Source organism: Elgaria multicarinata, chromosome 10 (assembly GCF_023053635.1).
Source record: "Elgaria multicarinata webbii isolate HBS135686 ecotype San Diego chromosome 10, rElgMul1.1.pri, whole genome shotgun sequence".
Lineage (NCBI taxonomy): Eukaryota > Metazoa > Chordata > Lepidosauria > Squamata > Anguidae > Elgaria > Elgaria multicarinata.
The window spans coordinates 91,588,711-91,605,663 of NC_086180.1; the positions used below are offsets into that span (position 1 = coordinate 91,588,711).

The window sequence follows — 16,953 nt, forward strand, 5'->3', positions numbered from 1 at the left end:
AACACTTCAGTGCAACATTAATCAAGCTATGGATATTAAATCCTTACTTGAGCTCATCTCACTGTCCTCTAAGGGTTCGTCTAATGGCTAGATGTAGATTGGATTAGATTTCTTAAGAGTTCATGAATGAAATTCAGGAGAAAATGCTTTTGCGTTTTATACTGGGGTATGTTTACTATTTCAGATATGAGAAGCATTCTTGCCATACAACTATAGTGGCATCTGTGAGACTTGTCCCATTAAGCATCAAAGGGAGGCCTGTGCAGCCTGATCCTTGCATGTTTCCTTGGAAGCAAATCTTACTGTGGTAGGCAAGAATTACTTCCAAGCAAGTGAGCATAGGTTTGCCCTCTTATAGTGCAACACATGTGTACACAGAAGTCCCACTGAGTTCAAGAAGTTTTACTTTGAGGCAAGAGGTATAGGACAGCAGCCTTAAGTGACTACGTATTTGTTTAACTCTATGTGCACAAATCACCATTTAAATTCATTGACTAGCTGTACTAGAACACAACTGCTCTTATTGTTCTCCACCTCATTGTGTCTTGGCAGCATCAAGGCTGCTTCATGCAGGGCTGTCAAAAATAAATAAATCCCCCTGATTACAGGGCATAGCAGCTAGAAAATTATTTAATTAAAACTGTGAGATTTTAATTAACAATAATTAATTTTATCAATATAATTTAGATGTATTTAGAGCTCAAGAACACAACAACAAATAGTATGAGCGAGATATTCATTTCAGAAAACATGAAATGACGTGTTTGGCAAGAACAGAAACACAAAAAGAAATAATAGCTTCAGATGCCTTCCGCGGGGGGGGGGGGGGGGGTTCAGAGTAAAATCCAAAGTCTGCAGTTGAAGAAACTGCCTGACAGTTCTGGGTTTTAAATATTATTACTTTTTAAGTGTGTTCATGTCAGTTTCAATTGGCACTTTTAAGAAACAATTGGCACTATAACCCAGGTCTTTCACTACACTGTCGGTCGGTCATTCAGAGTTCACTTTCTGCAGATTCTGAAAACAAAAGAAAAATGACCATCAAAACTGTAGGTTCCAAGATCAAGCCATCCCTTTGGGTTTGATGAAGTCTAAAGTAGGTTCCTAGGGGCGAGGGGGATAATTTTGTCAAGTGAGATGTCTCCCTCACAGTCCAGCTCACAGACAGAGTCTGTAGCGACTTCCTGAACAGGCGAGAGCTGGGACATCCTATCAAAAGGAGCGTCCTGACCACAGCCCACCACGTTGGGAATCATGTCAATATAGGTGGTGGCGATTTCCCTGTGGAAGAGGGTGTCTGGATTGCAAGAGATGAGCTCGTTGCTGACGTTGACCGTCTCCACGGGCATGCTGGAGCAGTGCTGGCTGCAGCCTAAGAGGTTGGAAAAGACCTTCCTGAAGTCGGCGTTGAATGCATAGATAATGGGGTTTAGGGAAGAGTTGGCCCAGCCAAACCAGACAAAAATGTTGAAAGTGGTGTTGCTGACACATGGCAGGCCGGCTTCTGGGTCATCAGGGGGACTCTCACAGAAGGGCACCATGCAATTCAGGATGAAGAAGGGCAGCCAGCAGCAGACGAAAACCCCCATGATCACAGAGAGGGTCTTGAGGACTTTGGTTTCCTTGCGGATGGAGGAGTTGAGGCAGGGGGGGTGGTGGAGGTGGTGAGGGCAGTCCAAGCGCATGCTGTCACGGCAGCTCTGAGCATGCTCGGCAGCCCTCTCCAGAGAGGAGATCCGGCGGATCTGCACCTGGGCAATCCGGTAGATGCGGGTGTAGGTGACAATCATGATGGCCACGGGGATGTAAAAGCTGATCAGGGAGGAGGAAATGGCGTAGGTCCTGTTCAGGCTGGAGTCGCAGTGCTCCGCCCCGTGGGCCTGCCCAGTGTCATTGCGTCTGCCTCCGGGGCTCCCTGTCCGCCCAGGGCTCAAATCCTCGGTCCAGGGCGAGAGGCTGCCCGTGCTGGGGCCTGCTGCCAGTGGGGTGGTGGTGGCCTGGGGCTCCGGGCCTTTGTGCCAGTTGAGCTGGACTGGGATGAAGGAGATGAGGAGCGAGAGCACCCAGGCCAGGCTGATCATCACCAGCGCCACCCTCTGGGTCATGTTCCTCTCGTACCTGAAGGGGCTGGAGATGGCCCAGTACCTGTCCATGCTGATGACGCAGAGGTTGAGGATGGAGGCGGTGGAGCACATGATGTCGAAGGCCACCCAGACGTCGCAGAAGGCGCCAAAGGGCCAGTAGCCCGCCACCTCGCTCACCGCCTTCCAGGGCATGACCAGCAGCGCCACCAGCAGGTCCGAGACGGCCAAGGAGACGATGAAGCTGTTGGTGACTTTGGCGCGCAGGTGCCGAGAGCCCAGGACGGCCGCGCACACCAGCACGTTCCCCAGCAGGGTCCACAGCACCAGCAGCGACAGCAGGCTGCCCGCCGCCACCATGCGCGCCACGGGAGGGCCGGGCGCGGCGCCCGCGAGGGGGTCTGTCGTGGTCGTCGTGGCCGGTGGCTGCAGTCCGCGCGTGGGCTGCGGAGCCGGGGCGCTGCCGGCTGGCCAAGGGGGAGCGGCGGTCTGGCGCCACGGCGCCGGCAGCATGGCCGGCGCCGGCGCCGGCGGCTCCCTCCGCCTCCGCCTCCGCCTCCGCCTCCCGGAGCGAGCGCAGCCGAGGGGTCGCCCCGGGCCGCCAAGGCGTCTTGCTGCTCGTCGCGCGCCCCGCTCGGCCCCATCGGTTCCCCGCGGGCGGGCGGGATGGCTCGTCAGCGCCTTCGAGCGCCGCGTGCGGCTGCGCCCTTCCCCGCCGAGGCGCCTCGCGGCTGCCTTGCGGCTGCCCGGACACCCGGCGCTCCTCCGCCGTCCCCGCGGCCGAGCTCGTGCCGCCGCCGCCCTCCTGGAGCGTCCCCGCCCCTCCCCAGCGAGCCGCTGCCGCTCGGGCACGGACTCCTGGCCGCCCGCACGCTCCGGCCGAGGGGCGCCCGTCTTGCGGCCCGGGGGCCCGCCCTCGAGCTGCTGGAGCACGCGACCTGCTCCGCGCGGCGCTCCCGCCGGACGCCGCTCCTCCCGCTCCCGCTAGGCGGCCCCGCCTTCGCCCCTCCTGCCGCCGCCGCCGCTCCTGCCCCGCTGTCCGGGGTGCCCGCGCGGAGGACGGGGCCGGTCCAGCGCGCCTTCCAGCCGCAGGCAAGGCGCGGCGGCTGGAGAGGCGTTGGCGCCCCGCAGGACTCCGGGCAGCGGCAGGAGGCGCCGAGCTGTTTGCGCCTGGCGGCTCCGTCCGTTGGATCCTTCTCTCAGGAAGAGGAGAAACACCGTCAGAAGCATCAACCTGAGGAAGGCTGGAAGCTGCTTTATGCCCCATTCAAGTCAGCCGATTTTCAGTCACTCTCAAAAGAAGAAAGAAAAGAAATTCGAAAAAAAACCCCACGCTAAACCACAAACTTCAATGTCTAGAAGGTGAAGTCAAATGCCCAGATGCTGGTAATGCGGAAATGGCACTCTGTGCATGCACACTAGAAAGCTTAGCTGTCTGGCTGCTTAAATGTATCAAAATAGGGTGGTCTGGCAGGTTGGGAGCAACATGGCAGACATGTTCTGATTTATCTCCCTCTGCCAAAGTACTTGAAAAAATCAGCTTGCTTTAAAATCTAAGGCAACTCCGCCTTCTCTTTTCCATGTAACTCTCACTCCTCCTATTCTCTTCAAGTAACTCAGGGACTGACTCTGAGGGGAAGAAGAGAGTCAAACCTCCCTTAGGCCAACCTGATCCTGTCGCTACAAGGTCAGAGGTGCTCTTTTTGTGCGCCACACATTTTGGCATAAAAAAGGGTTGGAGGGCTCAAGTTAAGGCAAGGCTCTCATGGCATGAAGGCAGCGATTGTAAATGTAGAAATAGCCTCTGACCTCTGTGCAAGTACCTCTGTGGCTAGCATGGCACGTGCATGGTGTGAGCTTACTAATTCACTGTGGTGAATGGTGTCAAGGGACAAGCAGAGAGGGGAGATTTGACTGGAGAAAGGCAAAGAATGACGTGAAAGCTATTACGAGGGTCTTTGCTGCTTGGTTCCCACAAAACCCTGCAGCATCACAGCTGTGGGGTGGGAATGCTAAATCCCAAGGGCTAGAGTGAGAGCAGCATGCCCGGCTGGAAAGGCCACAGGGCCAGCAGCCACTTGGCTCGTCAAGCCCACCCCCTGCCCTCTGCCCGGCCTTTCTGGGCTTACCAAGACCTACCCTGAGCTTTGATCTGCCTGCAGGAAATGCCCACAGGCAAGGCCACCACTGACAGATGGAGGAAAGAACATGGTGACCTTGGCGGAGCAAAGGAAAAAGTCATGGTCAATCAACACTTTTAAAAAGCACAGTTTCAGGGGAAATGCCCATCGTGGCTGTGAGTGGGTAGCTGCATAATGGGCTAAGCAGGGGGTATATTATAGATAAGCCCCTGGAATTTTCTAAGAATCACACTTGCCAATGGCATGACATAAAAAATATTTCTGTAAATCTTGAAACACCTGAATTTTACTTCTACAAATCTATGAACTACCGTATTCCTAGGGGGGGGGGGGGGACCTCTTAAAATACAACCCTTGTTGTATTTGTCAAAACAATCCTATGATCCAAACTACATCAGTGACCAGTTATTCCTCTGTAACTTAGTCAACATTCTATGTAAATCTAAGCAGCAAAGTTAAGAAGAAAATAATGACAGTACAACACAGAACATAGAATACAGAGAACATAGCAGCCCCCCAGCCACTCCCCCCGCCCCAGCATCCATGGCAACACTGCCAGTGCATACTAATCAGGGAGTAACCATCTAATTATGCCCCCACACTAGCGATGTATTCACTGAATCTACATAAGGTGTCAGGGGAAGTTGTATTGAAAAGGGAATTTCAGCAGGTGATATTTACGTATGGGGAACCTGGTGAAATTCCCTCTTCATCACCACAGTTAAAGCTGCAGGTGCCCTGCCCTCTTTTAAATGTGGTCACTCTAGTAGAGCTCCTGCAGGTTTAACTGTGGTGATGAAGAGGGAATTTCACCAGGTTCTCCATATATACAAATGACACCTGCTGAAATTCCCTTTTCTATGCAACTGTTAAAGGTACAGGAGCCCGGTCCTCCTTTTCATATGGTCACCCTACCAGAGAGGAAAGATCATTTCACAGGGCAGACACCACCACAGAGAAGCCCTGTCTCCATATCACTGCCAAATGGACATTTGTAGGCCGTAACATTGACAAACGGATTGTAGTGGCCTAGGAGGTTGGTACAGAGGGAGACATTCCTTCAAATAACCTGGTCCTGAGTTGTACAGGGCTTTGTCTACTAATACCAACGCCTTAAGCTCAGTACCAGGTTGGCATCCAGCGCAGATCCTTCAGCCCCACAGCAATAGGCACATAGTAAGGCACCTCAGCCCGTAACTTCCTGGATGCATTCTGCACTAGCTGCAGCTTCTGAATCTGCCCTAAGGGCAGACTCACGTAGAATATTTTATCATAATCCAATCTTGACGTTACTAACATATGGATCACACATTAATTGCCCTTAAAAAACCACCATGTGGAGAAGAAAGAACAATTGTTCCTCCTAAAGAGTAGTGATATGCTTGCTAGTATCAGTAATGTTAACACAGCACAACTTCAAACTGCTGATTTTCCATACTAAAACTCTCAAGAATAATATTGCCCTTTCTCCCAAAATGTTGCTCTATATTTTGTTTTGTTTTGTTTTGTTTTAAAGAAAACACCTTTGCTGTAAACCTCCCTCGTTCTATAATTGTTTGTTCTACTTGGGTACTTCTTACATCAGACACAAAATCAACATCACTAATGTGATAAACAATGACATGAAGTTACATTTGACTTCAAAAGGGGAAATTTCTCATAAATTAGGGGACTGGTAAAAAAAAACTTTGGGAGGGAAAAAACGTCAAGAGGGCTAAAATTCTGAAAAACTCATAACCACAATAATAGAAACTCAGCTACCACAGGACATGAAAGGTACCACCAAGTCAAAGAGGTCATCATCATGGTTAATTAGAGGTGTGGCAGAAGCTATCAGAAAAAAGGTTTCCTTCAGAAAACAAGTTTTGTCCAAACAAGGAGGAAAAAACAGGAGCACAAAAATTTACACCAAGGAAATGCAGTCAATAAAGGTTCCCAAAAAGAAAAGAAAAGGATTTTGTGGTCATATTGCTAATAACATTAAGGCCAATGGACCAGGAAAGTGGTTGGACCATTGGATGACAAGGGAGTTAAAGGAGTACTGGGTGGGGGAGGGGGGATAAGGAGACTGCAGAGAAGCTGAATAAAATCTTCCCTGCAGATGATGCAGGACTGGTACTCATGTATGAACTGACATTTTCAGGAAGGGAGGAATTCTAAAGAACTGAAGCTAAGAGTGGTGAGAACTGGTGGATATCTAGACCAGGCATGAGGAACCTTTGACCCATGGGCCAAATTTGGTCTGCCAGGCTGGCTCATTGGGCCTGCAGTGCCTCAGGAAAGGGCCCTGTCAGAACAGAGCAGTTGTGGGAGACTGTGTGCTGCTCCATTTCCTTCCCAGCATGGAGCAGTGAAGCTGGTACCTCAGTGGTTTCTCACTGCCCAGACTTCCCTAGCCAGGAAAAGCCTAGGCAAAGTGAAGCCAGCTTCATAACCAAGATACCAGCTGGGAGACTGTTCCTCCAGCTGGTGCCTCAATTAGGTAGACAACGTCACTCTGCCTGGGATTCACTCTCTCCAGAGTTGGGGAAATTGTGTATTTCCCCCCGCAGCCACCATTGATGCAGCAGGGGAAAAGGACAACGGGCATGCATCAGGGCAGACCCACGCCCGACTGCTCTTGAAGCCTCAAGAGCAGTCAGGTGCAGGCTTGTCCTGGTGCTAGGTGGGTCCACTTTGGCCTGTTAGGGCTGGATACAAGGGCATCCGCTGCCCTTGCAGACCCAGGTTGATTTTTGCTCCAATGCCATTCAAAGTGTGGTTGCACCATAGATTTGTATGATACTGCAGTTTCATTCTCAATCCCTTTTCTAATAATGACTAACATGGAGTTTGCCTTCTTGACAGCGGCCGCACACTGGGTGGACATTTTCATCGAGCTGTCCACCACAATCCCAAGATCTCTTTCTTGTTCGGTCACCCCCAGCTCAGATCCCATCAGGTTATACTTGAAGTTGGGATTTTTTTGTCCCAACATGCATCACTTTACACCTTGAGTTTCTTGGAGGAAAAATGGGGCATAAATGTAATACATACTGCATTCATACACGAGGAAAGAGAAAGGGGATCATGTTGTGCAGTGGGAAAGTGAGTTTGGGAGATAATGGGAGGTGGAGATGGATTTGAGGGATGGAAGAAGGTGGAAGAGAGATATGGGGGAAATGGCAAATCTTTAATTCAATTTTTAATCTGAATTGGAGAAGAATTTTGAGACTTCTAAAGCTTGCTTCTCATTTTGAAGCGAGTTTTACAAGCCCTTGTAGTGTATTTCTGAGCCAAAGTTCAGAAAACTCCTAGTTTCTAAATATATGGGGGACTTCCTAGGTATGCATAAGTATATAGATTTGTAAATGAAAAGAAAAATGTCTTTTTAACACACACCCTTTGTCCTGTAAGCTTTCGGGACTTGTGAACTTTCAGGACCTATGGAATGTTGAGGACCTAGAGATAACAAAATTGTAGACTAACTCCTCTAATTATCTGGATAGGGAACACTGAAAGTCTTTTTGATCCCTTTGAGACAGAAGTCAGAAACACTGTCCCCCACCCCATCACATCACCCTGAGATGGAAGTCAGAAAGGTGTTCTCTGTAAGCTCTGAACAGCACTAAAAGGCTGCCTCTTAGGGACTTAGGAGGATACACAAAAGCACATTGTTGCAGGTCCCCACTTGCAATGATCAAATGGTGGGGAAATCATCTGTCTTAACTATACAACCCCTCCCAGAACTGTATAATACCTCCAGGCTGTGTTGAAAAATTATCTCATACTTTTCACATATGGGCAATTTGTGGATGGTTGTCAAATTAAATCTATATAACAAGCACTCCTTGCAGTTGTTAGTTTGATTACTTATGGATTTACCAGCAGTTTCAGGTTATGGCCTGAAGACATATAATGCAGCAGTATCGCTGAAGCAAAGCAATAACAAGTTTACCCGGGGACCCTGGGGGTGCTGCCTTTATTCATTCCCACGATCAAAAAGAGGGAGTTATAAATGTAGTTAAATAAATGATGCAGCTTTGTTGTTTTTAAAATACTTTATCTTATTTAAAGAGAAAAGAGTAAAAGGAAGTAGCATGATTTCAACATATTCATATCACAGCTAAAGCAACAGAAGTGCCAGCATTAGCCTTGATGTGTCAGGACAGGAATCCCTTCAGATGTAGTGCTAGCCCTGAATTGCCTTGTGCCACTGTTTTATGAAGATTCATCTTCAATAAAACAGGCCTGCACAGGAGGTGATAGTATTTCAATATGCAATGGAAAAAAAGAAAACAATGGACAGACAATATGGAAGACATAGATAGACACTGTTAAGGCTATTGCAACATTCATATCACTTTTTAGCATACACATCATTTTACAGTAACACTTTATCCACTCTTGAAAAGCATGTTTTATAACTCTACCGTCTCATGTGATCCTAGCAATGCAGATGAGAAAGGGAGGAAAATACAAATCCGTTCCAAAATCTGTCACCCATTAAAAAAACATCCATGGCAAGTTGCCTTCCAAGATAGTCATGAGTAAGAACAAAGAGACAAATACAGTCCGTGGATGCTTCTAGGTGGAGGGTTTCTAGCACTACCAATCAAAAGGTAGTTTTGTGCACATAGGCGTGCGCAAGGGGTGTGCCAGGTGTGCCCAGGCACACCCTAACGTCTCAAGCAATAAGCACCGAATTGAGGGGGGGAGCGTTGAGTTGGGATCAAGACACAGCAAGAATGGTCCTCCGATTGCTCTGCCCCCACCCCCCCCGACAGCATGCTGCTGTTCCTGGCAACAGGAGCGAAAAGGAGTCACTCTGCTGGGAGCCTCTTCGCCAGGAGCCACACTTCAAAGAGGCCAGGAGGAGGGACCCCGAAGACTAATGTAATCTCTTAAGCTCCTCCTCTAGCCAGTGTCACCACAAAGTCCCACCAATGCTGGGCCCTCCTGCGGTCAGGCAAGCAAATTGCGGCGTAGGGCCTCAGTGTCTACACTGTTTAATAAACGAATAAAAATAATGTCCTTTGTGACTGTGTATTCAATAAATGTTCTCCTTTTAAAAAAAAGCCTCCCTGGGTGCACACCCTAATGAAATGTGCTGAAAGTTTCATTAAGGTGTGCAGCTGTTCCATCTTTTCCTCCTTAATGGATTCTTTCTGATAAGAAACGAGATGGAAGAAGTGGTGGGGAAACACGGAAGGGCTACAAGTTGAAAATGGCATTGTTTGGACCCCCTATAAAACAACCAACACTTCTCCAAAGTCTCCCCCACAGCCAGTCATCGTGGCTGCTATATTGGAATCTGTGCATTTTCTAATATGTGCGTCACATCTGAAATCAAATGCATTACAGATATCTACAAAGGTGTTTTTTTAAAAAATCACAATTTGAAGTTTTCTTATCAGTACTTTCACTTACTACTGCAACTACAAACACATGTGTAAGAACTCACACATTTCCCTGAGAGAGCTGCATGAGCTGGCACCTTCTGTGTTACCTAGGTAACATTTGATGCCACTCTTCATCTTATATAACACAGAGCAGGGAAGTATAATTGAGTCGGAAAGTCACCTGTGGGCAGCTGGAAGGTGCACATAGTTCAGAACAGCGAGTTCTGAGGGGATCCAAGTTCTCCAAGTGGGCACGTGGCTGTAGAGCAAGGTGGTGGAGAGCATCTGTCCCTGAGTTTGGTTCTGAGGGAGGGTGACATCTGAACACATTTAGTCTCGCTCATGAGACTTATAGAGTCATCTAAGAGCTATGGCAAATATGCAAGGTTACCCAGGCTGCAATTATATACTCCAGATATGCCAACAGGGAGGCATTCGGTTGGATCTGGCAAAAGTCTTGCTATTCCACTGTATCTTGAGATACACCATTACCACTAGAGAACTACATCATATATATACTGGTGCAAGTCCATTCCCCCATGGTGGAATATCGGATTCAGAGAAGAGGAGTGTTCATACAAACAGCCATCACAGAGTGAAGTTGTACCTTGAGGCTAGGCACCTTTACTGCCAGTAGGGTGACCCTATGGAAAGAAGAACCGGGCTCCTGTATCTTTAACAGTTGCATAGAAAAGGGAAGTTCAGCAGGTTTCATCTGTATATATGGAGAACCTGGTGAAATTCCCTCTTCATCACAACAGTTGAAGATGCAGGAGCTATACTAGAGTGACCAGATACAAAAGAGGGCAGGGTGGGAGGTGGGACCAAGAGGTGGTCGTTCGCTCAGGCACCTCCCAGCCAAAAGGGCTACTTGTTTGAACAGCCAGCTGGTCATGCCCGCCAGCCATGGTGGGGGAGGGGATCATGGGGGTAGGGGAGGCCATGGGTGTGGCCAAGGGATCGCGTAGCTGAGGGAGGGGGAGGGAGATGCAGCAGGTCTCCTCTGGGCTCCTCCTCCCTCTACAGGACCACCAAGGCATTCAAGTCTCCTGCCTGCCCACCCGCCTGCCTGCCCTCCCCCTCCACAGATTTGTTCTGGAGTCTGCGCTCTGGGGCAGCGGCTGAGAATGAAAAGGTTGGGGCAGATGGGAGGCAGAAGGAGTGGAGTGGATGAGGTGGCGGCAGCAGTAGCACTGGTGCAGGTTTTGCTCAGTGTATCCCTCACTCTCTCTGCTCTGTGCAGACATCCCAGTGGCCGTCCCTGTGTCTCAGTAACACAACCCCACAATGTCTCTGTTGTAGTGACGGGTGGGGCTAGAAAGAGTGTTTTCCACTCCTCCACTCCAATCAGGGACTTTAAGATGCACACCCTAATGAAATGAGCTGCGCACGCCTTAAAGCATCCCTGAGAGATGATTGTCCAGCTGCCTCTTGAATGCCTCTAGTGTGGGAGAGCCCACAACCTCCCTAGGTAACTGGTTCCATTGTCGTACTGCTCTAACAGTCAGGAAGTTTTTCCTGATGTCCAGCCGGATTCTAGCTTCCTGTAACTTCAGCCTATTAGTCTGTGTCCTAAACTCTGGGATGATCGAGAAGAGATCCTGGCCCTCCTCTGTGTGCTGTATAATGTAGACTGAAAGAACTGGGCATGTTTAGCCTAGAGAAGAGAAGATTGAAGGGAGACATGATAGCACTCTTCAAATACTTAAAAGGTTGTCACACAGAGGAGGGCCAGGATCTCTTCTCAATCCTCCCAGAGTGCAGGACACGGAATAATGGGCTCAAGTTAAAGGAAGCCAGATTCCAGCTGGACATCAGGAAAAACGTCCTGACTGTTAGAGCAGTACGACAATGGAATCTGTTATCTAGGGAGGTTGTGAGCTCTCCCACACTAGAGGCCTTCAAGAGGCAGCTGGACAACCATCTGTCAGGGATGCTTTAGGGTGGATTCCTGCACTGAGCAGGGGGTTGGACTCGATGGCCTTGTAGGCCCCTTCCAACTCTGCTATTCTATGATTCTATGATCTCAGGAGAAGCATCGTGATCAAAACAGCCCACTGAATGGGCCATGTGCGTGTTGTGTACTTCCTCTTTCAAAAGAGGAAATAATGAGGGACAAACACGTGGATGGAGAGGTGGTGGTAAGCAAACGCAATTTCCCCCCATGTGATGACGCTCTTTGACTCCGTAGCCTGTGCAGGCACTGCAAAAGTGCCTTACCTTGCACATATGGCAGCTGTGACCCCAGTTCAAATGGGACACAGTGCAGGCAATGCCATGGTATTAAGTTCTTTCTACCTGCCCAGCTTCACGTTTAATTTGGGCCTCAAAGATTTGCAGCCCACGTGTTCTGCAATATTACTTTAAATGCTGCTTTCAAAAGCAATTCACTCATCATACTGAATGAATAATGTTTGATAAGATTGTTTGGGTCAATTTCCCCCAAAACTTCTCATTTTTTCCATTTCGGTCTGCCAGTTTAAATGGGGAAACTCCTTCCCATTCCACCACCCTCCTCCGCTTTTTTCTGCAGATTCTTTCGAGGCATCCAAAATATATGTATTGCAAGTACTCATGTAGGATGCAGTGTATGTGTGGGCATGTCTACACCAGCCCTATATCCCAGGGTAGACCTTGGATTGTCCCTGTGCAGCCCTGATGACAGGGGATCCTGGGGCCAACCCGGGACGAGCAAGGATTTCCCCGGGGATATAGGGAACCACAGAAAACCTGACTTTTCTGCAGTCCCGGGATCATCTCGCAGCACACGGGCCATGTGGCCGCTGCTCCTGGGTCCTCCCTGCGAGTAGCGGAGCACTTGAAATGGGCACGGAGCTGCACAGTGGCAGTCTGGGCCCATTGGGGGTGGGGAGCAGGGTCACTTTTGCATTGGAGTGCAAGTGCACTCCTCTCCGTTATTTTTTTAAGAATGGCAGCCGCAATGTCCTTCCAGGATATCGCATGGTCCTCTAGACGCTGGGGAGGATTGCGGAAGCCGGTAAGTCTGTGATCCTCCCTCTCCCTCCCTCTGCACCTGCAGTGTTTGGAATCCCTGCTTGTGTGTCATGAACCTGCTGTGATTAGGGTTGACGGTCTTGTGGCTTCCAATACAAGCCATTCACTTCATTTGAAGAAATGATAGGAGCCACTCAGGGACACCATGTGGGTGGTTGCAAAACCTGCTCCCTGTCACTAGTGACCTCTGAAGATCAAGCAGTTCCCTCCCCCTTATCATCTGTGTATACCTTTATTGACAGAATGTTGGGAAGTGGCAATAGTAAACATTCACTGGATTGATATTCAATCATTATCTAATACTATATCTATATCGTGTAATGGTTAAATACCACCATCTAGTGGATAAGAAAAATAATCTATACAAATGCTAATAATAACCTTACACACTGTGCACCTTCACAGTTTATAATTCCAGCCCATTCCTGAGTGACTTTCAGAAGCTTTGCAAAACCTTAAAAGTAACTATATTTACCTCCCCACCCCCACCTCCCAAGAACACAGCAAAAGGAAAACTCCTCTCTCAATGGCCACGCACGCACGCACACACTGCATTGTCATTCCAGAACATTGTGAAGGAACATCACAGGCAACTGCCATTTCCCCCCCACAGTGCCCCCAAATGATGCTGGTCACAAAGTGAGGGCCTTTGTTATTCTGGATGTCTCCTTTGGTAATAGCAAAAAAGTAAAACCAAAAAGTTGGAAAAGGACTGCTATATCCACTGTGAACCTGGTCCACAAACTTGTGAACAAATTCCAACACCACCACAATCACCACCACTACCTGCCGCAATTAGAAAAATGCCACCTCAGAGCTCCATCACACCAGCGTTTTATCACACTTCTTTCCTGTCCTGTTTACCGTTTTGCCCTGCAACCCTCACACGCTGTGTTGCAGAAGGTCCCTACTTTGGGGTGTTGCTGTTGTTGTCCTTGTGGACTATGGGAATGCTGTGAATGTAATATATCTTGACTTCAGCAAAGCTTTTGACAAAGTGCCCCATGATATTCTGATTAACAAACTAGCTAAAAGTGGGCTAGATGGAACAACAATTAGGTGGATTCACAGTTGGCTACAGAATCGGACTCAAAGTGCTTCTCAAACTGGGGGGAGGTAACTGTATCAATAGGTAGAACTAAGTGAGACACACAGGAAGTTAGATGGAAGAGGAAGTCAGGGACACAGACTTTGATTGAAGGAATACTCGCCCAATCAGGAGGTGACACAGCAGTCAGTGACTCAGCACTCTCAAGAGTCAGTCAGGGCTGGAGAGAAGTTAGTTAGAAGCTATGTTTGTTTGAGGCAATAAAAGTTTTATTTTTATAGAATACTGCATTCCTCATTTGCAACAAACCTATCTTTGAAACATGGTGTCAGAAGTCTAACAGGACCCATTTACAACAACAACAACAAAACAGCTTGAGATTTTGGATTATGGAGCGAGGTTTGAAAGCCCCCCCCCCCCCAATCACTGGATTTCACTGGGCCTAATCTGGCTCAAGCTTGGCAGAACTGGAAAGAGGAGTTTGAATTGTACCTGGATCTTGCCTTCACAAAAGAGGAAGAAAAGCAAAAGGTAAAGTTATTATATTATCTGATTGGAGAAAAGGGGCGAGAGATATGCAAAACTCTTGGGTTTAGTACAACTTCTACTCTGCAACAGTTAGTAAAAGGGCTGGATGATTACTGCATACCTAAACAAAATGAAACAATGGAACGATATCAATTCTTTATGAGGCAGCAGGGGTCTGAAGAGAGACTGAATGCTTATGTTACTGCACTAAGGACTTTGGCAACAACCTGTAATTTTGGGGCTATCACACACTCCCTCATCAGAGACAGAATTGTCTGTGGGACCACAGACCGACATCTCCGTGAGAGGCTGTTGCGGGAGCCGGATTTAACACTGACTCGTTGTTTGGAGATTGCTAGGGCAGCTGAAGCTGCTAAAGAGAGGCTTAGGACATTAGAAGGCACCCATGAGGTGCAGGTGTATGCAGTCCAACACCAGTCAAGTCAGTATAGTGAGCAGGGCCGGCAGCCTCAGAGACGACTGCCTAAAATACAGTGTATGTTCTGTGGGAAACAACACGAAAAGAGAAAGGAAAGGTGCCCAGCATATGGACAGAAGTGTAAAGGTTGTGGCAAACCCAACCATTTCCAAAGTCAGTGCAAGAGTGAGAAGAAACCTAATAGGCTGGCTGTGAGAACAATGCAGAATGAAAGCGATGAGTCTGAAAACTGTGAGGATGTTTTAAGCCTCACTTTGGGTCCAGTGAATCATGATGTCCACATAGTGGGGAATACAGGGAAGAAGGTAACCTACCCCACCGCATTGTTTGCCACCATGTTGTTGAACAAACACCCAGTTCGTTTCCAACTGGATTGTGGAGCCACCTGCAATGTGCTGCCATTAGCTCTAATAGACAAGGAAACAGATCTGGAACCATGTGGCCAATTGCTCATTATGTACAATAGCAGTACCCTGAAACCTGTGGGGAAGTGCAGGCTAAAGATTCGCAATCCAACGAATAATAGACTCTATCGCTTAGAGTTCATCATCGTGGAAGGGAATGCCCACAGACCACTGCTAGGAAGCGAAGCAGTCCAAGCTATGCAATTGATTCACGTGCAACATAAGAACATCCTGAATGCTGTACAAGCCAGTGAGCAGAACCAGTCCAGGATTTGGACTATGGAGAAATACTGAAAGATTTTGGGGATGTTTTTGAAGGGGAAGGACATTTGGCAGGGAAATTGAAACTTGAGGTAGATCCTTCAGTAGAACCAGTAAAGATCCCTAAAAGGAGAGTTCCTATGGCACTGGTAGAACCACTGAAGAAGGAACTAGCAAGCCTTCAAAGCAAAGGCATAATTGCTCCAGTAGAGACTAGCACAGAATGGATCAGCAGCTTGGTCATTGTACGGAAACCCTCTGGAAAACTCCGTATTTGTATTGACCCTAAACCTTTAAATAAGGCATTAAAACGCAGTCATTATCCCCTGCCAACCATTGACGATGTTCTATGTGACCTATCACGAGCCAAGGTATTTTCAGTGTTTGATGTGAAAAATGGATTTTGGCACATAGAACTGGATAAGGAATCTAGCTACCTGACCACATTTGCAACCCCTTTTGGCAGATACCGCTGGTTACGAATGCCAATGGGCATCAGCCCTGCCCCAGAAGTGTTTCAACGCAGGTTGAATCAAGAGCTAGAGAACATCCCAGGCCTGAAGATAATCGCAGATGATATCCTAATTGTGGGAGAAGGAGATACGATAATAGAAGCTACAAGGGATCATGACAAAAAGTTGTGCCATTTTCTGGAGAGGTGCAGAGAGAGGAACATCAAATTGAATCAGGATAAGGCCTGATTAAGACTGAAAGAAGTACCTTACAATGGCCACCTGCTGACTGCAGATGGGTTGAAGGTGGACCCTGGAAAAGTTAAGGCAATCCGAGAGATGCCACGACCCGAGGATGTGAAAGGTGTGCAACGATTCTTAGGCATGGTAAACTACCTGGCGAAGTTTTGTAAAGGGTTAGCAGCTGACTGTGAGCCACTCAGACAGTTGACACACAAAGAAGTAGAATGGGAATGGTCAGAGAGTCATCAGCAAGCATTTCATAAAATTAAGGATACTATATCCAAGACCCCTGTACTGAAGTACTACAGCCCAGGAGAACAGCTAGTCCTACAATGTGATGCCTCCCAAAAGGGGCTTGGAGCGGCCCTTTTACAAAAACAACAGCCAATTGCTTTTGCCAGTAGAGCACTGTCAGAAACAGAGAGAGGTTATGCACAAATTGAAAAAGAACTGTTAGCTGTCCTTTTTGGGATGGAACGCTTCCACCAGCTCACTTTTGGACAGACAGTACATGTCCAATCTGACCACAAGCCACTGGAAACCATTGTGCGGAAACCATTATTGAGTGCCCCAAAGAGGCTTCAAAGGATGTTGATGAGATTGCAAAAGTATGATGTACAGATCCAATATCATCCAGGCAAGCACCTGGTAATGGCAGACACATTAAGCAGAGCATATCTCTCAGAGCCCAATGAAGATGGTTCAGTTGAAAAGGACATAGAGTCAATAAATATGCTGCAATATCTACCCATTTCACGGCCACGCCTACAAGCAATACAGGAAGGCACAGAGCAGGATACCAACTTACAGATAGTTAAACGCATTGTCCTGGATGGTTGGCCAGAGACCAAACATCAGCTACCAGTGGAAGCTACACCCTATTTCTCAATGAAAGAGGAGCTCAGTGTGCAAGATGGAATTCTCTTTAGGGCAAACAGAGCTATCATCCCAGAGGCAATG

General features: G+C 48.1%; 1 protein-coding gene across 1 annotated transcript; it reads right to left on the reverse strand.

Annotated features, from left to right (window-relative positions):
• Positions 1-924: 924 nt before the first annotated feature.
• DRD5 (dopamine receptor D5) lies at positions 925-2,594 on the reverse strand. The gene has a single exon (XM_063135126.1). The coding sequence runs from the start codon at positions 2,592-2,594 to the stop codon at positions 1,092-1,094; it is 1,503 nt and encodes a 500-aa protein (XP_062991196.1). The 3' UTR covers positions 925-1,091.
• Positions 2,595-16,953: the final 14,359 nt, after the last annotated feature.

Coding starts and splice junctions, on each gene's coding strand:
- DRD5 (XM_063135126.1), bottom strand. CDS start 2,594: ATGCTGCCGGCGCCGTGGCGCCAGACCGCCGCTCCCCCTTGGCCAGCC.